This window comes from Ictalurus punctatus, chromosome 5 (assembly GCF_001660625.3).
Source record: "Ictalurus punctatus breed USDA103 chromosome 5, Coco_2.0, whole genome shotgun sequence".
Lineage (NCBI taxonomy): Eukaryota > Metazoa > Chordata > Actinopteri > Siluriformes > Ictaluridae > Ictalurus > Ictalurus punctatus.
The window spans coordinates 8,321,627-8,339,011 of record NC_030420.2 but is presented as its reverse complement, the minus strand read 5'-3'; the positions used below and the strand labels follow the sequence as shown (position 1 = coordinate 8,339,011).

General features: G+C 42.0%; 2 protein-coding genes across 3 annotated transcripts in view; one reads left to right on the top strand and one right to left on the bottom strand.

The window, feature by feature from the left end:
- plxnd1 (plexin D1) overlaps positions 1-12,190 on the bottom strand; it is a 113,879-nt gene extending 101,689 nt beyond the window's left edge. Inside the window, exons 1-2 of the mRNA XM_017467847.3 lie at positions 10,817-12,190; positions 4,365-4,541 (exon numbers count right to left, since the gene is read on the bottom strand). Of these exons, the coding sequence (XP_017323336.1) occupies positions 4,365-4,541; positions 10,817-12,031 (1,392 nt within the window). The 5' untranslated portion in view covers positions 12,032-12,190. The remainder of the gene's footprint in view (positions 1-4,364; positions 4,542-10,816) is intronic.
- LOC108265469 (cytosolic sulfotransferase 2) overlaps positions 1-17,385 on the top strand; it is a 278,533-nt gene that overhangs the window by 7,625 nt on the left and 253,523 nt on the right. The gene's annotated exons all lie outside the window — the stretch shown is intronic.

The window sequence follows — 17,385 nt, the reverse complement described above, 5'->3', positions numbered from 1 at the left end:
ACAAACACACTTGAACACCTGCTCTGCTACAGGGTCAGGGTGTCTAGCTTCCAGCACATCAAAAGAACTCTTTCTTTCATAGTCACTCAGCTGCAACAGGCTGAGTGTATGTGCACGCACGTGTGTGTGTGTGTGTGAGAGAGAGGGAGAGAGAGAGAGAGCGAGAGAGAGAGAGTCCGTTTGTGTGTGATTCAAATCAAAGTGTCTATTTTGGTTTAGATGGTCCTTGCTGAGAGACAGAGGGAAGTGGAAAACAGACACACACAGAAACACAACAAAGGTAGAGGCTGACTGGAAAACCACTGATGTACATGTCTGGTGCAGATGTTCCATAGATGTCCTATCTGAAAGACTGTTGGAACATTTAAGAGAATCCATAAATGAAAGGGTAGATGGATAGATAGATGGCTGGATGGATGTATGGATGAATGCACATAACGATAGATTAGACTGTAAGAGTAAGAGACAGAACCCATAGGGGCGGCTGTGGCTCAGGTGGTAGAGCGGGTTGTCCACTAATCGTAGGGTTGGCGATTCGATTGCCGGCCCACATGACCCCACATGCCGAAGTGTCCTTGGGCAAGACACTGAACCCCAAGTTGCTCCCGATGGCAAGTTAGCGCCTTGTATGACAGCTCTGCTACCATTATTGTGTGAGTGTGTGTGCGAATGAGACACAGTATAAAGCGCTTTGGATAAAAGTGCACCATTTAACATTTACCATTTACCATATATGAAACGTTGGATGAATGGATGGATGAATGGATGGATGGAATCAATGGACCTATAAGAGTAAGAGACAGTATTCACAGAATGAAAAGTAAGAGTAGGAGACAGAATGCAGAGATGAAAGGGTAGATGGATGATTGGATGGGTGGATGGATGGGTGGATGGATGAAGTAAAAGACAGAATCCATGGCTGGATGGATGGATGGAACTGTAAGAGACAGAATGCGCAGATGGATGGATGGATAGATGGATGGATAGATGGATGGATGGTTAGAACTGTTAGAGTAAGAGAATGAATCCACAGATGGAAGTGTAGATGTATGGGTGAATGGATGGATGGTTGGATAGATGGATGGATGGATGGATGGATGGGACTGTAAGAGTAAGAGGCAAATTCATAGTTAGTCTATAGCTCTATAGACACAGAAATTACTATTGTATGCAGGAATAGAGAAATGGGTGGATGAAAGTATGGACAGATGGATAGATGGACACACTAAGAACTGATTTGTACGTCTGTATCTGCATATCTGCAAACATGTGCGTCCGTCATTCACATACATTCCCTCTGGTGTCTGCCAGAATAGACAGAAATAGAAACAAATCTCAAGGAAACAAAAAATGTAAAGGAAACTTGAGACAAAGGAGGAAAAAGATAAAGTACTTGACTTGTCGCAACATTACACTGGAATCTGACTCGCATTCCCTTTATTCATGCCCAGCTTTGGATCTTTGCCCAATGTTTTCCATAAACATTCACCCACTTCCCTCTATCGTAACCTATTAAAGCTGGGTTATAAACGCTTATACAGATGTTAACAGATGTTCAAACTGCTAGTGCTACTTCTACATTCGTATCACTTCTTGTTACAATCCAAAGCTTTCCAAACACTATCAGTGTGCTCAACCAGTCACAGTTTGTTTTAGGCACAACACCAGTTTCACCAGATTTTGGAGGTGTGAGCGTCAGCTACTCTGCCAGTCTCCTTGAGCTGTTCTTACTCATAATGGATGGAGAAGAATAAATGGACAGATGGATTCGACGACACGTTGAAAGGGAAGAAGGAAACGAGTGTGTATTATAGAAACACGTGTTCATAAAGCCTATAAAAAATGAAAAGCTTACAAAATGTTTGCAGTCTATAGTCCCGTCTTATATATCACAGCTTTACTAATTAGGAGAAGGGAGAGAGGTAGAAAGAGAGAGGGGAAGTCGAGTGTGTGTGTGTGTGTGTGTGTGTGTGTGTGTGTGTGTTTGTGTGTGTTATTGTATTAGCAGGTTTTAAGAGTGGCATATAAGCAGAGGTTGAGCTGTAACTCAATCTGACTGCACTAACACATCTCCAAGTCACCCTCTCAAATCACATTACAAACGTCACTAAAACCATTAGCGCAGCCACAGAACTAGCCACAAGGCCTGCACACACACACTCACACACACGCACATGCACATATATTCATTTATACAAAAATTTACCGTCTACCAGATGTGTATCCCGGTCACGTCCTACTTACTACAAACTACACTTCAATTTTTCAAACAGACACACACCTTAACTCCAGACTCAGCACAGAATCCAGGCATGCAATTACTGCCAGCCCGCATCCTGGCATAGAAATAAAAAGCCTTTTTTTTTTCGTGGGACTCCTAAAACAGGACGCCCTGCAGCCAAACAGGTCCTGTCTCGTAACACGCATATAAAGCCCTGTGCGAAACAATAGCCTCTACCAGTTTAACAGAATTTTTCCAATGCCATGGAGAGACTCGCTGCATTTCTTTGCTGACTTTGAAGCTCGCACTGAGAGGTGACTCCGTATGGGAATGAGATACGGTGCTGGAATTTCGCCTAATTAAGGAATATTTTTCTCCTGTCTCTGAAAGCAGGGTGCCTGCAGATGCTTTCAAGACCAGAGTGTTCTGCTGGCAAGAACCTGAGATGGGGACACAAAGGTGTGTGCGTGCATGCGTGTGTGTGTGTGTGTGTGTGTGTGTGAGAGAGAGAGAGAGAGAGAGAAAGAGAGAGATGAGGTTGAACCCTTAAAAAAATATATATAGCGTGAACCCTTAAAAATCTGATAAGCACTGACTGGCTCTTGAAGAAGCTCAGATAACATTAGATACAAAACAAAGCTTTCAGAGAAATCCTTAAACCCTGCCCATACATACATACCTCCTTGGTTGAGGTGCTTTCTAAAACTAACACACACACACACACACACACACACACACACACACACACACACACACAAATGTAACTCCTCAGCAACTATCAAACATTTTCATCTGCTCAAGATGGAAAAGCCTGGTAACTGCACTTAATGCCCTTATGAAAACCGTTTTTTTCCTCACAGTTTTCCTCCTATTTGGTCACCTGCCAATTCCAACCCACCAGCCAGCTCTCCCATCATACAACAACTACCAACCAAGACAAGTGAGTACAGCTGAGCAGGTCTTTTCAATCTGCTACTTGTGCAGCGTCACAAGGAAATCTAACATACTCAGAAGATAGCGCTATCCGCCCTCTTCCGCATACATGAGCTCACAGGTGCCTGTGATTGGTTAGAGAGTATGCCATCAAGCCCACCTAGAAAGCATTTCTAGGTTCTAAATTTGGTCCCTCAGATCACAGCCACAGATGGCTGTGGCATCATTTGGCTTTGAAGTAGTGATCTCCCGATGGGGGGGCTTAGAGGTTAGCACGTTTGCCTCACACCTCCAAGGTTTGGGGGTTTAATTCCCTGGAGTTTGGGGATTTCCTCCAGATACTCCAATTTCATGCACTGTAGGTTGATTGGCATTTCCAAATTGTCCGTAGTGTGTGAATGGGTGTGCGATTTTGCCCTGTGATGGGTTGGTACCCCGTCCAGGGTGTCCGCTGCCTTGTGCCCCGAATCCCCTGGGATACGCTCGAGGCTCCCACGCAACCCTGTGCAGGATAAGCGCTATGGAAAATGTATGGATGTATGAATGGATCTCCCGATGACTTGAGCAAAATACTCTAGTCCAGAGATCATACACTGTTGGAGCACATTCCAGATGCGTATCCAGCAAATAATTTCAGTCTCCCTTAATCTGTATTAACGCTCTTAACTAGCTCACCATACATTATTACTTTGTGCTACCCAAGTTCCAGGCAACCAAAACATGAGACATTGGAGCTTTCACTCATCCAGTGGGCTAGTTAATAAATGTATGAATTGTCCACCCCTGAGTATGTCCTACCACGTGACCTCCATCTCACATTTGTACATCTTCCATCATGAGGGGTTGAAGTGTTCTGTGTGGCTATTAAATAAACAGTGTTCTTTTAGAGCAGCAGTCACCAACCCTCTTCCTTGGGCTCTACATTTCCTGCAGGTTTCATCTCCAACCAAAATCTAACACACCTGTTTTAGTTGATCAAGAACTTATTAAGGCAATGATTAGATGGCCAGGTGGGTACGATTATGGTTGGCGCTAAAGTCGTCAGGAAGGTAGATCTCCAGGAACAAGGTTGGTGACCACTGTTTTAGATGATGGTAAGGCACTTTTGAGTGTTTTATGTTATATTATAAATGGCATTGCTTTAGAATCCAAAGAGATATCCCGGCTTCACAAGAAGTTCAATGCTACTGAATGAAATATGTCATCTCACCTTGCGCAGCCGGCCATTGCTGGTGCCCAGGAAGACCACTGTGTAGTTGTGAATGTTGTCCACTGCGACCGAGTTGATCCCAGATGCCTCGTACAACGGCTCAGCTCTGATCGGCTTCCTCAGGGCCAGCGGATGCTGCAGGTGGGCCGCGCCGCAATTCAGCTGCTCCAGTTGAAGCTGAGAGAGAGAAAGAGAGAGAGAGAGCAAATAAACACTCGTCAGTTCACTGTAAATACGTATATCACTTGGATCTGCAAGGTTGATTTGCTCTATTATTATAATCAGTCCAACTGTAAAGCTGGAATGACTCGTCCGTTCAACTATCTAGAAAGCGCATCATTTAGGCTAGCCTTGGGTCACGGATGAAGTAACACAGTAGACGTGTTGTGCTAAGAGGAGCACTTATTTCGGCTCGCATGAGCAGAGCGCTTGAGAGGGTGGTGGAAATTTACGGCTGGTTGAAGTGTGTAAACCATGGACTAGAGAAACCGGGGGACTTGAGGTGGGGGGTGGGGGTGTTTCCCATGAGATTCTTAAGAAACAAGTTGCTCCCCTATTTAAAGGATATGCTACATGCACTAAAAAGGGAAATCAAATTCTTCTTTTCACACTTGACCTGAACATTATAAAAGCTGATGCTGGTTCCACGACATGGTTGTTCATGAGTTCACACGCTACTGAGACATGAAAGGACAGTGCTTGTTTTATTTATGGGAATAAATAGGATAAATAGGATTATATAGATATAAATAAATGATAAATAAATAAATAGGATGTATAGGACCTAAGGTTCTTCTCTCTTTTTCTCTTCCTCACCCCCCCCCAATTTGTGCGTGTGTGTGTCGCCAATCGAGTTCCACACCGGTCGTCTCTGAGGTGAGCACAGTCTGGAAACGTGAGTAATGAAATGTCAGAGCTTGTGTCATTTTGGGGGAGCCCGAGGGAAAAGTGCCTCTTTAATGGTTTAGATAACGAAGCGTGAGCCTAAATAACAGAAAAAGAGTCTTGCCAGACACATGACAGGGCACCATGTGTTTCTGGCTCATACCGTAAGAAAATATGGTATCATGCAGAGCCCATCTGTTCATCGATTTCCAAAGGAATAGTTCAGTCAAAAATGTTGCTAACCATGGATGAAAGCTATTAGCTGCCAGTATCATCATGTTAATTCCAGCCTGTTAACTCAGAAAGCAAAAGTTGTCAATTTTGTCAAAAGTATTCAAAGTAACTTTACCGTTAGCCGTCTAACAAGCTTCTACAGTATCTATTTATCTAGCTTCTGCTTCTTTGTCTGTACATCTGGTAAACTTGATCAGATCTCCATGGTAAATCCTCTAACGATAGACCTGCGATTAAAGAAAATGACTGCGTTCTGTTTACGTCACCGATTTGGGCTCATGCAGAAAACAGCGTTGCATAAACAGAAACATCCTTCAGCGTGAGCTTGAGGAAATAAGGATATTATTTGCTGACCATTAGCATGTTTTATTTACATTTCATCATAGTCACTATAGTATTTGTAGCTGTCCCATGAGTTTTGTGTCATCCTATTACTGTGCTGCTATTTATGGCTTTTACTTGAGTATCATAGCACACAATGAAAAAAGCTTACACTGACTGAACTTTGCTTTTGTTCGTTAAATCAGCCACCACTGAGCACATCACATTATGTATTCTAAGGTCGCAAAACATTGTTGTACGAAGTTCGATTTTTGTCTGAGACATTAAAATGATTTTTTGTGTTTTGTGTGGATTCATCATGAGCTGTTCCTTTAAATCACTTTCAAGTCTAAATGTATGGTTTAATTGATTCCTTCTGGGTTTTTTTTTTTTAAACAATTACAATCCCGATTTCAAAAAAGTCGGGACGCTGTGTAAAATGTAAATAAATGTATACAAAAACAGAATGCAATGATTTGCAAATCTCATAAGCCCATATGTTATTTACAATTAGAGCTGCAACAACTAATCGATAAAATCGATAATAATCGATTATGAAAATCGTTGTCAACGAATCTCATTATCGATTAGTTGGTCTGCGCGGCACTGCGGAGATTTGCTCATTACGTTACTTCTATTCAGAAATCATACCTCGGAGAGTAAATACTAAAGTCGTGTCCCAAATAACGTACTATACACTTACACTGTGCACGGAGTACTCTACCATCTAGTGTGTGGATTTTAGAAAGGTAATATCATCTCAAATATAACACTAGCGGGTTTGTACTAACCGGAAGTATAAGCCGCTTCCTAGTCAACGGCGCTTGACGTCACATGCACGTAATGCGACGCCGCTAGCTTTAGCCTCAGAGTCACCGACACTGACTTTCTTCACTTTACTGTTTGTCAGCGTTATCTTTTATTCCAACATGACCTCAGTCACCATCAGATGGAGGCGAATTCGTCACGTGACTGAGGAAGAAAGTGTGTGACCTCTAAGTCCTCAAAGGCAGGGGGGCATTTTATATTAAACACCACCGAGAAGATTTATAAACTTTATAAAGCAGAGTTTGTGGAGCACAGAAGCATTACAGTGGTGTGGTTGTGAGTTGCTTGTAAGATTTAGTTTAATTTAAGTTTAAATCCATCCGATTAATCGAGAGAGAGAGAGCGAGAGAGCGAGGGGGGGGGGGGGGGGGTAATCGGCCAACTAATCGATGAAAAATAATCGTTAGTTGCAGCCCTTTTTACAATAGAAGATAGAAAACATATCAAATGTTTAACCTGAGGAAATGTACCATTTTAAGAAAAAAAAAAAAAGGTAATTTTGAATTTGATGGCCGCAACACGTCTCAAAAAAGTTGGGACAGGGGCAACAAAAGGCTAGACAAGTAAGTGTTACTAAAAAGAAACGGCCGGAGGTTAATTGGAAACAGGTCAGTAAGAGGCAGAGTCTTTCAGAAGTAAAGATTGGCAGAGGTTCACCAATCTGCGACAAACTGCGTCTACAATTTGTGGAACAATTTCAGAATAATGATTTTCCTCAATGTAAAATTAAGAAGACTATGAATATCTCATCATCTACAGTTCATAATATCATCAAAAGATTCTGAGAATCAGGAGAAATCTCTGTGCGCAAGGACAAGGGTGAAAATCAATACTGCATGCTCGTGATCTTCGGACCCTCAGGCGGCACTGCATTAAAAACAGGCATGATCTGTAATGGAAATCACTGCATGGGCTCAGAAACACCTCCAGAACCCATTGTCTGTGAACACAGTTCACCGACCTATCCACAAATGCTGGTTAAAGCTCTACCATGCAAAGAAGAAGCCATATGTGAACCTGATCCAGAAATGCCACCGTCTTCTCTGGCCAAAGCTCATTTAAAATGGACTGAGGCAAAGTGGAAAACTGTTCTCTGGTCCGACGAATCGAAATTTTAAAATCTTTTTTGGAAACCATGGACGCTGCGTCCTCTAAACTAAAGAGGACTAAAGAGGAGAGGGACCATCCGGCTTTTTATCAGCGCTCAGTCCAAAAGCCTGCATCTCTGATGGTATGGGGTGCATTAGTGCCAATGAACTGGGCAGCTTGCACATCTGTATAGGCACATTCAATGCTGAAAGGTATAAACAGGTTTAGCAGCAAGATTCCATCCAGATTCCATCCCATCTTTACTTCTGAGAGACCCTGCCTCTCTAAGATACTCATTTTTATACCCAATCATGTTACTGACCTGTTGACAATTGCAAAATGTTCTTCCAGTCGTTTCTTTTTAGTAACCCTTCCCTTTCAGCCTTTTGTTTCCCCGTCCCAACTTTTTTGAAACGTGTTGCAGCCATCAAATTAAAAACGACCTTATTTTTTCCTTAAAATGGTACATTTCCTCAATTTAAACATTTGATATGTTTTCTATATTCTATTGTGAATAACATATGGGTTTATGAGATTTGCAAAACATTGCATTCTGTTTTTTATTTACATGTATTTACATTTTACACAGTGTCACAACCATTTTGGAATTGGGATTGTATGTATGTATAAGAATTTGCATAAGCAAAGTTGATATAAAATGTTTCGAATGGTATGTTAGGGTGAAGTTTGTGTTACTAGGCTTCTTTAAACAACATTTGCATGATATGCATTACATTTGTGATCAACTTGGCACAGCATGAACGCATATACCTGTCTGGTGTGCAAAATCCACACCAACTTTTGAACAAGTGCTTTGGTTGGACTTCTTATGGATGAAGTAACGCAAGACAACAACCATTAACCTTGTCCTTGAAATCAGTGAAATACCCATGTCCAAGGGTCTGAGTTACTTTATTTATCAGCTGTTTTTAAATGTGTACATTTGATTACTGTATGCAGAGGAACTGAAACTGGCATTAAGAAACTCCTACCAGAAAAAAAAAACCATCTGGGAGGGATTTTTTTTCCCACACTTGACAAACATCCTTAAGGATTTGTCAAAGGGGATTTTGGAGAGACCACAAAACTCCAAACTAGGCCAAACTGGCATTACTTCCTCCTACCAAAGTGAGTCCCTACGGCAGTCACCGTAATATTCACTTTAAGCCAATGAGGAACTATTTTCGGGGAATGTTGATGTTGTTTGTAAAGCTGCAACTGACTAATTCTTTGAACCGTTTATTAGATGTTCACATATCATAGGCTATGATTGTGATTATGATTACAAAAACATAGAAATGGAAATAAGCTGTAACTGAAAATTTCTACATAAGGAACAATTCATTTTCAATGATTTCACATTAAAGGTGTTTGTCAAGAATTAATTTAACAATATAAGTGTCTATTAAACAACAATAATAATAAAACAATAGTAATAATAAAAGTGCTCAGTCGAGACACCAGTACCCCAAAACAAAGCACCTCAACACCTCAAACAACTAATAATGTATTTAAAATAAGTACCCAACATTATGTTGGAAGATTTTGCATTACATTTGCTGAATATTCTATTTTAAATACAGCCCTAGACCAGAAGTTTCTGAACCTAGGGGATAATGTAATTGTCTAGTATACTCTATGCCACTTGATATTCAGCCACAGAATTCAGAGTAAGATTAAAAAGTATTCTCCCTATTAAAACTACACTTAACACATTTACACAGATGGAACCTGAGACTGAGACGGTCTTGTTTAAAACTGAGCATGCCTACTATTTGTAACAAAACATTTCAATGTTACCATGGAGGAATGTAACAATACACCCCCGCCCCTACATCTTTATTTATTTATGTATATTTAAAAGTTATTCTGGTTATTATTTAGTTCACTAAAATTCATGAACTAAAAAAAACAAGTATAAATAATGTTAACTGTCATTTTTTAAATGCAATTCCAATAAACGCAAGAAGTGCTGTGACTACATCAGGAGTAAAAAGCTCTAAAGGCTCAAAGAGGTTAATACGAATCAGCTACACGGTAAAATCTGTCCTATGATCATAAGGACGTCCTTGGAAATCCATTTTCCATGCCACTTATCCTGCACAGGGTAATGGGGAGCCTGGAGCCTATCCCAGGGGACTCGGGGCATGAGGCGAGGGACACTCTGGATGGGGTGCCAACTCATTGCAGGGCACAATCGCACACACACGGACAATTTGGTAATGCCAGTCAGCCTACGACGCGTGGCTTTGGGCTCTGGGGGAGGAAACTGCTTACCTGGAGGAAACCCCAGAAGCAAACTGAATAGAACCCCCAACCCTCATTTCTGGAAATGTGTAAAAAGTTTGAGTACCAGAGTGAATTTAACACTAACTGTCGCTGTAGAATTAAACACCGTGCATTGGAATAAATTCTTGTGTTTATACGTCACTACAGGCGAGGGTTTAGCGCGGTGTTGTCACCGCTGTTTGGATGCGGCTTATCTGTCAGGATGGAGGATGAATCTCTAGTCTCAACCCCGGAGCCGTTCCCATAACCCACGCTCTGGCGCAATAACAGCGCGCGCACTGAGCGAGTTCAGGATGTGGGAGAGTCCTCCACTCCCCAACAGTGGGAACAATCTCTTGGCGTAAAAACACACATTGCATACTTGCCAAGATCAACATGTTTTAGTGAATTCAGATTTAGGTGACGCAGTGGTTTGAACGAAAACATATGTCTGGACATGAAGAAGAAGAAGAAAAAACCCGTGGAAAACCCTATAAAGTTCTGAAAACGTGAGATCAGCATGTTCTTCAGTCTAACAGAAAGACGTTGGGTCTCATTTTAGCGGGTAGTTAGTTTTCGACAGCTTTTTGTTTCTTACTCTTGGTTTATTTCTAGAGGGGAAAATGCACTATTTTGCTTTTGGAGCCCTGCAAGTATCCAGCACGTGAACTTCTATTTTTAGCTAACTTATTTAGGCTATATTATACTGCCTTAAATCATTTACAAGGTATGACTGTTATAACCCAGAACACATATGAATAATATTTAGCAGGCCTAGTAATAATAATAATAATAATAATAATAATAATAATAATAAAAACACTCACCACTATGTTGCCTTTGGCCTCGCATTCTGCCCCCGAGCCCTGAATTACGCTGTCCAGCACTTGGACGTCTCCGTTTGGTCCATTGGAACAGTTCCTGCGTCCCCGCCGAATAGTCTCCTCGATCTCCGCGACCCGGAACGCGCACAGCGCCGACTTCCGGTTCGACTTGGCGAACACACCAAACAGGTAAGGCTCGGCGGCCGGGTGACCCTGAACGTCAATGTCTGCGGGAAAAATCGACACAAGTCGGTTGTAGATGTTTCCGCTGGCTCCGCACTGGAGCCCCATTTGGATGTAAGACTCGGTGAGCTTGCGGCCCTCGGAGGCTTGGCGGCGCGGGGTGTCCGTGTCCAGGCAGATGCGCGCCAGGATGCTGTTGGGCTGGCTCTCCTTGAAGCCGCTGTTAGCGTCGTTGTTCATGGCGATGTACGAGTAGCTCTTTTGCGCGAAGACGCGCACGAAGCTGAGCTTGTGCTTGGGCTTGACCTCCTGCTTGATTTTGAACACGTTATCCTCGGACGGGTTGATGTCGTAGGTGAAAAGGCGCGCCAGGTCCTTGGTGTTCAGCGAGCGGATCGCAATCTCGGGCGTGTTCTCGAAGCGCAGGTCCTCTTTGCTGTGGTTCTTCGGGAAGTATTCGGTGCCCAGGCCCGTGTAAGTGGCGGCCACGAGCAGGCGTGGGGTGCCGCCCTGGCTTCGGAACACGAGTCCGACGGTGCTGGCATTCGGGTGGTTGGCCACGATGTTGAGCATGCTCGGGAACACGGTGGCGTTGGGCTTCGGGAACTCCACGGCGATCTGGGACACGTTATCCATCCTGCGCAGCTCGCAGAAGCCCTGGTACACCGAGCCGCACGCCACCAGCACGCCTTGCTCGCGGTCCAGCGCCAGCAGTTTGTTGTAGTTGTCCGTGAGGTACTTGGTGTGTTCGCACGGCGCCTGTGGAAGCTGTGGCGCATGGCACAGCACGTTATCCCGCACCGGTCCCGTGCTATTTGACACCTCCGTTGCCAGCGTGCCATTGAGCTGATAGATGGCGTTCACGGCGGCCAGGTAGACCCGGCGTGACACCGCGTCCACTACAAAGTTATTGGTCTCGCTCTGGGTCGAGAACGTCTGCTGGACATGGAGCGCGCAGACGCAGCGCGATGCCAGCAAAACAGTGACCAAGAGCGCGCGAGACGCGACCGAGAGGCTCTCCGTGGAAGGAGGCATTCTTCCTTCTGGCCGGCTTCTGCGGCTTGTGGACGGAGAGGAGCATTGAGTAAAGAGAAAAAGAAAGACGGCGCTTCAAGCTCTCTCGCTGCAACTATCCGGGAGGAAAAGCCGTTTCCTGCCGAGCGCCCAAACACGGAGTGACGCGATAAGGAGTCGCGCTTCCTTTAGAGAGAGAGAGAGAGAGAGAGAGAGAGAGAGAGAGGGGCGAGCGCAGTACAGATTACCCCCCCCCCCCCCCCCCCCCCCCCACACACACACACACACTCACACACCCAGATCTGCTCATCTCACACATTTCACCAAATCCATCGCATCTTGACAGCCCAGTGATTCTCACGACGAGTGAATTCTCATTGGAAGCAACTTTATGAGCTATCAAGAGTGAAATTAACACTGCATGCAAGACGTCACGTGAACAAATAAACAAACAAACAAAAAACCCCCCCAAACTTTTATTTAAACAGTAGGTCTACCTCTGAAGTAACAAAACCACAGACCTCTAATAAGCCTAATACTTTTATGAGTATAATAAAAGTAAACAAACAGTATGCGTATTAGGCAAATATGTAGCTACTATACTATTTACTGGAATATTGTGTATAGACACAACATGTTTTAAATCTATATTTGAATCCCGTTTGACTGGTTTGGGTTCTGTAAAGGACTGTATAGGACAGATTAATAAAAGGCTATAATAAGAATAAGAATAAAAGGCTGTCATGGCTCCAGAAAACAAATTCAGAACATATTTGCCTATTCTAAACAGTGTTATTAAAACCGAGGTTCAGTTCAAGATGAATTTGTTTATAGCCTATACTTCTTTTAATGTATTCGAGCTTTACATTTGAAGGCAGCTTTACATTTGAGATTCGATTTTTGCATGACCAGACATTTTGATATTATAGATAGCGGAATAATATTTATATCGACTATAAGCACGTTAGTGGCAATTGCAATAGGCTGAGAATCACTGTCGTTAAAAATGTATAATAAATCGGGACTTCCTCTTACGTCACTGTCCCAGGGGAATCCCTAGGCTATCACCCTATAAATTTGTATATACCCGCAAATAAGTGTCGTCCTACTTAAAGCAGAAACAGGTAGCCTAGCTCAGTCACTTTTGGAGCATGTACTCTTGTTTTTTTTTTTGCAGGCAGTCAGAAGGCCATGCTGGACTCACATACGGCGCACTAACTACCGTTAAACTGCCACCAGATGGATACAAGCTAAACACGGGACTCTTTCCCGTACTTATTCATGTATAACGCTATATTTTTGTTGGGTTTTTTTTTGTTTGTTTGTTTGTTTTTTGTTGTATGTTCTTCATGTTCATGAATATTTAAACACGACACATGGAACCTCAAAGAAGGAGAGAATTCAGTATGCGTTTGAGTGCGACATATGATTGGCTATCCATAAAATGTGCGCGCGCACACACATACACACTCTCCGCTCCGACACTCTGTAGATACATGGCATGGTGATAAATGGCTTAAGAGGTCGGTCAAAGCCTACACTGGAGTTATTTTCAGCTTTTTATAAGCTGCAAGTTTCAAGGTTTTGTTTTGTTGTGTGTTTTTCTTAACAGGAAGTGAGCCACACGTCACCACCTCGCGCTATAAATTCAGGTGATAAGCTCGCGCGGATTGTTTTGCCAAGCGTGAGGCAGGAAAACGCGTCGTGATACTGAGGCGAACGGAAACACACACACACACACACACACACACACACATTTGTCGTAAAAAAAAAAAAAAAAACAACAAAACACAATAATTAAAAAAAAGTCCCCATATGGCCAAACCCGACAAATATTCCTAGCATTGGGGATGGGGGGTCGTTTTTTGACATAAGTTCACACAGTGTACCTTTCAGTCTTTACTCTGAAACCAATTTCATTTATGTGCCTTAAATCATTCTGAACGTATGCTATATCCATACGTCCAGGTGAAGGATACTGTACATATGAAAGGTAGCACCTTAATGACATATAAATGTACATAAGTATTTCTAAAAATAGCGTAATAGCCAACAGTTTGGACCTTTGAAGGATATTTGACAGCATTTGTTTTTTTTTTTTGTTTTTTTTAAAGCATCAGCTTTTAATTACAGTTGGTGAGGTTTAACTTGGGTTTAGTTTTTAGCAGCTACAGTGAAACAAATCAAACAACGTATTTCACAATTTCTCTTTCTTACTCAAATCAGTTAAATTCAATTCAACATGTACTGTAACAAATTTTCTTTAAAAATTTATATATATAGTATATCCATCATATATATATATATATATATATATATATATATATATATATATATATATATAAATGACCAACACATCACTACTTCATAATAAGCAGCAAGTAACGGAAGCCTGTGGTCATTTGGGGGCTATTTTCACTTCGCCTACTGCTTATCATGTGAATGTTATCTTGGAAAGCCGACTGATCTGGTTGTTTGAGTAACACTGATATCTTCTGCTGCTCAGATTAGGCCCCATTGTATGGTGAGCTGATTTGTAGCACTGTACTGAAGTTTAAACTACGCAAACAGTGCAGCATAATTGAGTTTACATGAACCTCAGACTCGCTTCACAGTGTTCTTTGGGTGCAATCTAATTTTGCGTGAGGACCACACGACGAACAACAAGGGGTAAAAAACATTAGTCTATGGCGAGTCCTAGAATGTGGGGAAATGAAACAGCAGTAGTAAGCAACCACAATTTTGTGCAAGATTTCCTCTGCAAATGAACCAGGAAAAGTGGCAAGAGGAAGTGCCCCCTGACCTTCAATTTCCTTCGACACCTCAACACAGAACCTGAGAAAACAGGCTTAGAATACATGTTATGTTATGTAGGCTTACGTTGTGAAATCCCTTGTGTTGTGCTTAGGTTTCAAAATGTCACGAATCACCAACCAACATCCATTAGTTTGGAAAGCTAGGAAAAGCACACCGAGTTGTCGCTTTCTCCACAATGTGTAACATGCTCTCTTAAGAATGTTACTATAAATGGAGACGTCATTTTCATGTTGCAATCCTAAACCTCTCACAGGCTGGAAACAATGCCGTATAACCCCAAGAGAGATGCTGTTGCTCAGCGTTTCCCAATCCTGCATGGCAAATTTTTGCATTTTCTCGCTGTAACACAGCTTACATTGCTTATCATTTCCAGTGAGTACCATATCCATAGACGTCCATTTCCATTTCTGGGCCAGCATGTAGCCTGACTTTAGTTGGATGATAAGAAACTGATACTGGTAGTTCGCCTTGATCTTACTCCCACATTTATATTATTCTTTTAGACCATATACAACAGTCATCTTAAGCTCTTAAACTATAGCCAAGGAGTCTGTGAAGAATAGCCACGGAGTCCACGATATACATACATACATACATACATACATACATAAACATATGTGTGTGTGTGTGTGTGTGTGTGTGTGTGTGTGTGTGTGTGTGTGTGTGTGTGGTGGGAATGTGGTGGAAATCACAACCTATCATGACCAATGTTGTTTCAGTGTAAAGTTGAGGAATAAAACGTCCGGGTTCTAATAAATAGCCATAATATTACTGTATTCATTTAAATAGTAAGCCTAGTATGAATAGTTGGATTGTGTTCATAAGATAAATATGTACTGAGTGGCTATATAGAATTTATTTTAAAGTATAATGGGTCCCTGGTTACAGAAAGTTTGAGAAACTGTGCTCTAACATCATAATATTTGTCAATAAGGAACCACACAGAGGGGTGGTCACCAAATTCCTTTCTTTTGGTTGGCTTTACAAAAGCTGTGCTCGTACACCCACAACCTGTTTCCTTCCAGATAAGCACTCATTACACACGCTGACCCCATGTAATGACACATTTATAAAGAGATTACTTTTTTAGCCATAATAATGTCATGTATCAGTAGTCATAAATATACTGGACCGTTAGTGGACAGTGATGGACCATCTGGATTTCCAAAATGTGTTCATTTCTAAAAAGCACTTTCAGCATATAAACCCAAATTCTAATTTGTCTATCAAATATTTACCTATACACATCGGGGAAAAAATTTAATCAGGAAGAATGAAGTGAAGCTCAGCAAGTGATCTGCCAACCATTTTTCTTCAGGGCATTATGATTAAAAAAACAAAGTAATAGCCCAACTGAGCCGGAAATCACCAAATCTGGCAACAATCCAGAGTCCAACTTCATTTATCACCCTGCTGACTGCGGTTGGTGCTTCCATTATTCTTTACACGTTTTTTTTAAATCATGGATGTTTCCTGTGGGGGGCATAATGATTGGCATGTTTGCCTCACACCTCCGGGGTTGGGGGTTCAAATCCTGTCTCTGTCCTGTATGCGCAGAGTTTGCATGTTCTCCCAGTGCTTTGGGGTGGGGGGGGATGGGGGGTTCCTCCAGGTACTCCGGTTTCCTCTGGCCAGTCCAAAGACATGCATTGTAGGCTGATTGGCATTCCCAAATTGTCTCTAGTGTGTGAATGGGTATGTGAATGTGTGTGTGTGATTGTGCCCTGTGATGGGTTGGTACCCTGTCCAGGGTGTCCTCCACCTTCTGCCCCGAATTCCCTGGGATAGGCTCCAGGCTCCACCGTGACCCCGTGTAGGATAAGGGGTATGGAAAATGGATGAATGGATGGATGCTTCCCATAAATACGTGTAAATATGTTTCCCAGAAGTTATCTGGGAAAGGTAATATAAAAAGACCTAAGAAGAGATTGGAGCAACTGTTTACTGTCCAATCAAAACATTTCTAGTGGAATCAACTCTTACTGAAAATAAAAAATATCAAATAAATTATTTAGTCATATTAATGTGATTTAAAAGAACCAATTTGGGTGAAACAGGCACAATGAGTGGAGAGCCACCTCAGGACCATTAAGAAAGTGGAATAGTTAAAGAGCGCCATCTGTTGGATAGGCTGAAAAGAGAGACTATGGGATAAAAAAAAAATTGGCCAAGAGAGAGCGGTTAATGAAGGTAGGCAGATAAATGAATGAATGTTTTGATCATTATTGTAGCCTGCTTCATGCTTACTGAATTGGTTTTAAATGATTCATTAATGACAAGTAATACTGTTTGTGTATCGTTTTCTCCAAAGCGTGATTGCTTTTCACCCTGGGATTGAATCTTCTCCACACTGCCTTGCACTTTTCTTTCTTATTTGCTTTTAATAGAACTGTGTCTAAATGTTTAAATGTCATGTGCATTAGAAACAGATAAGATAAAGAGTGTTAGAGTATAAGTATAAGGGAGTGTCTAAAGAGAATGGATTTAGACTTAGCATTTTGAGTCTTACATTGACAACTTGGCAGATTTTTTTACTATTCCACGTCTTAAAATAATTG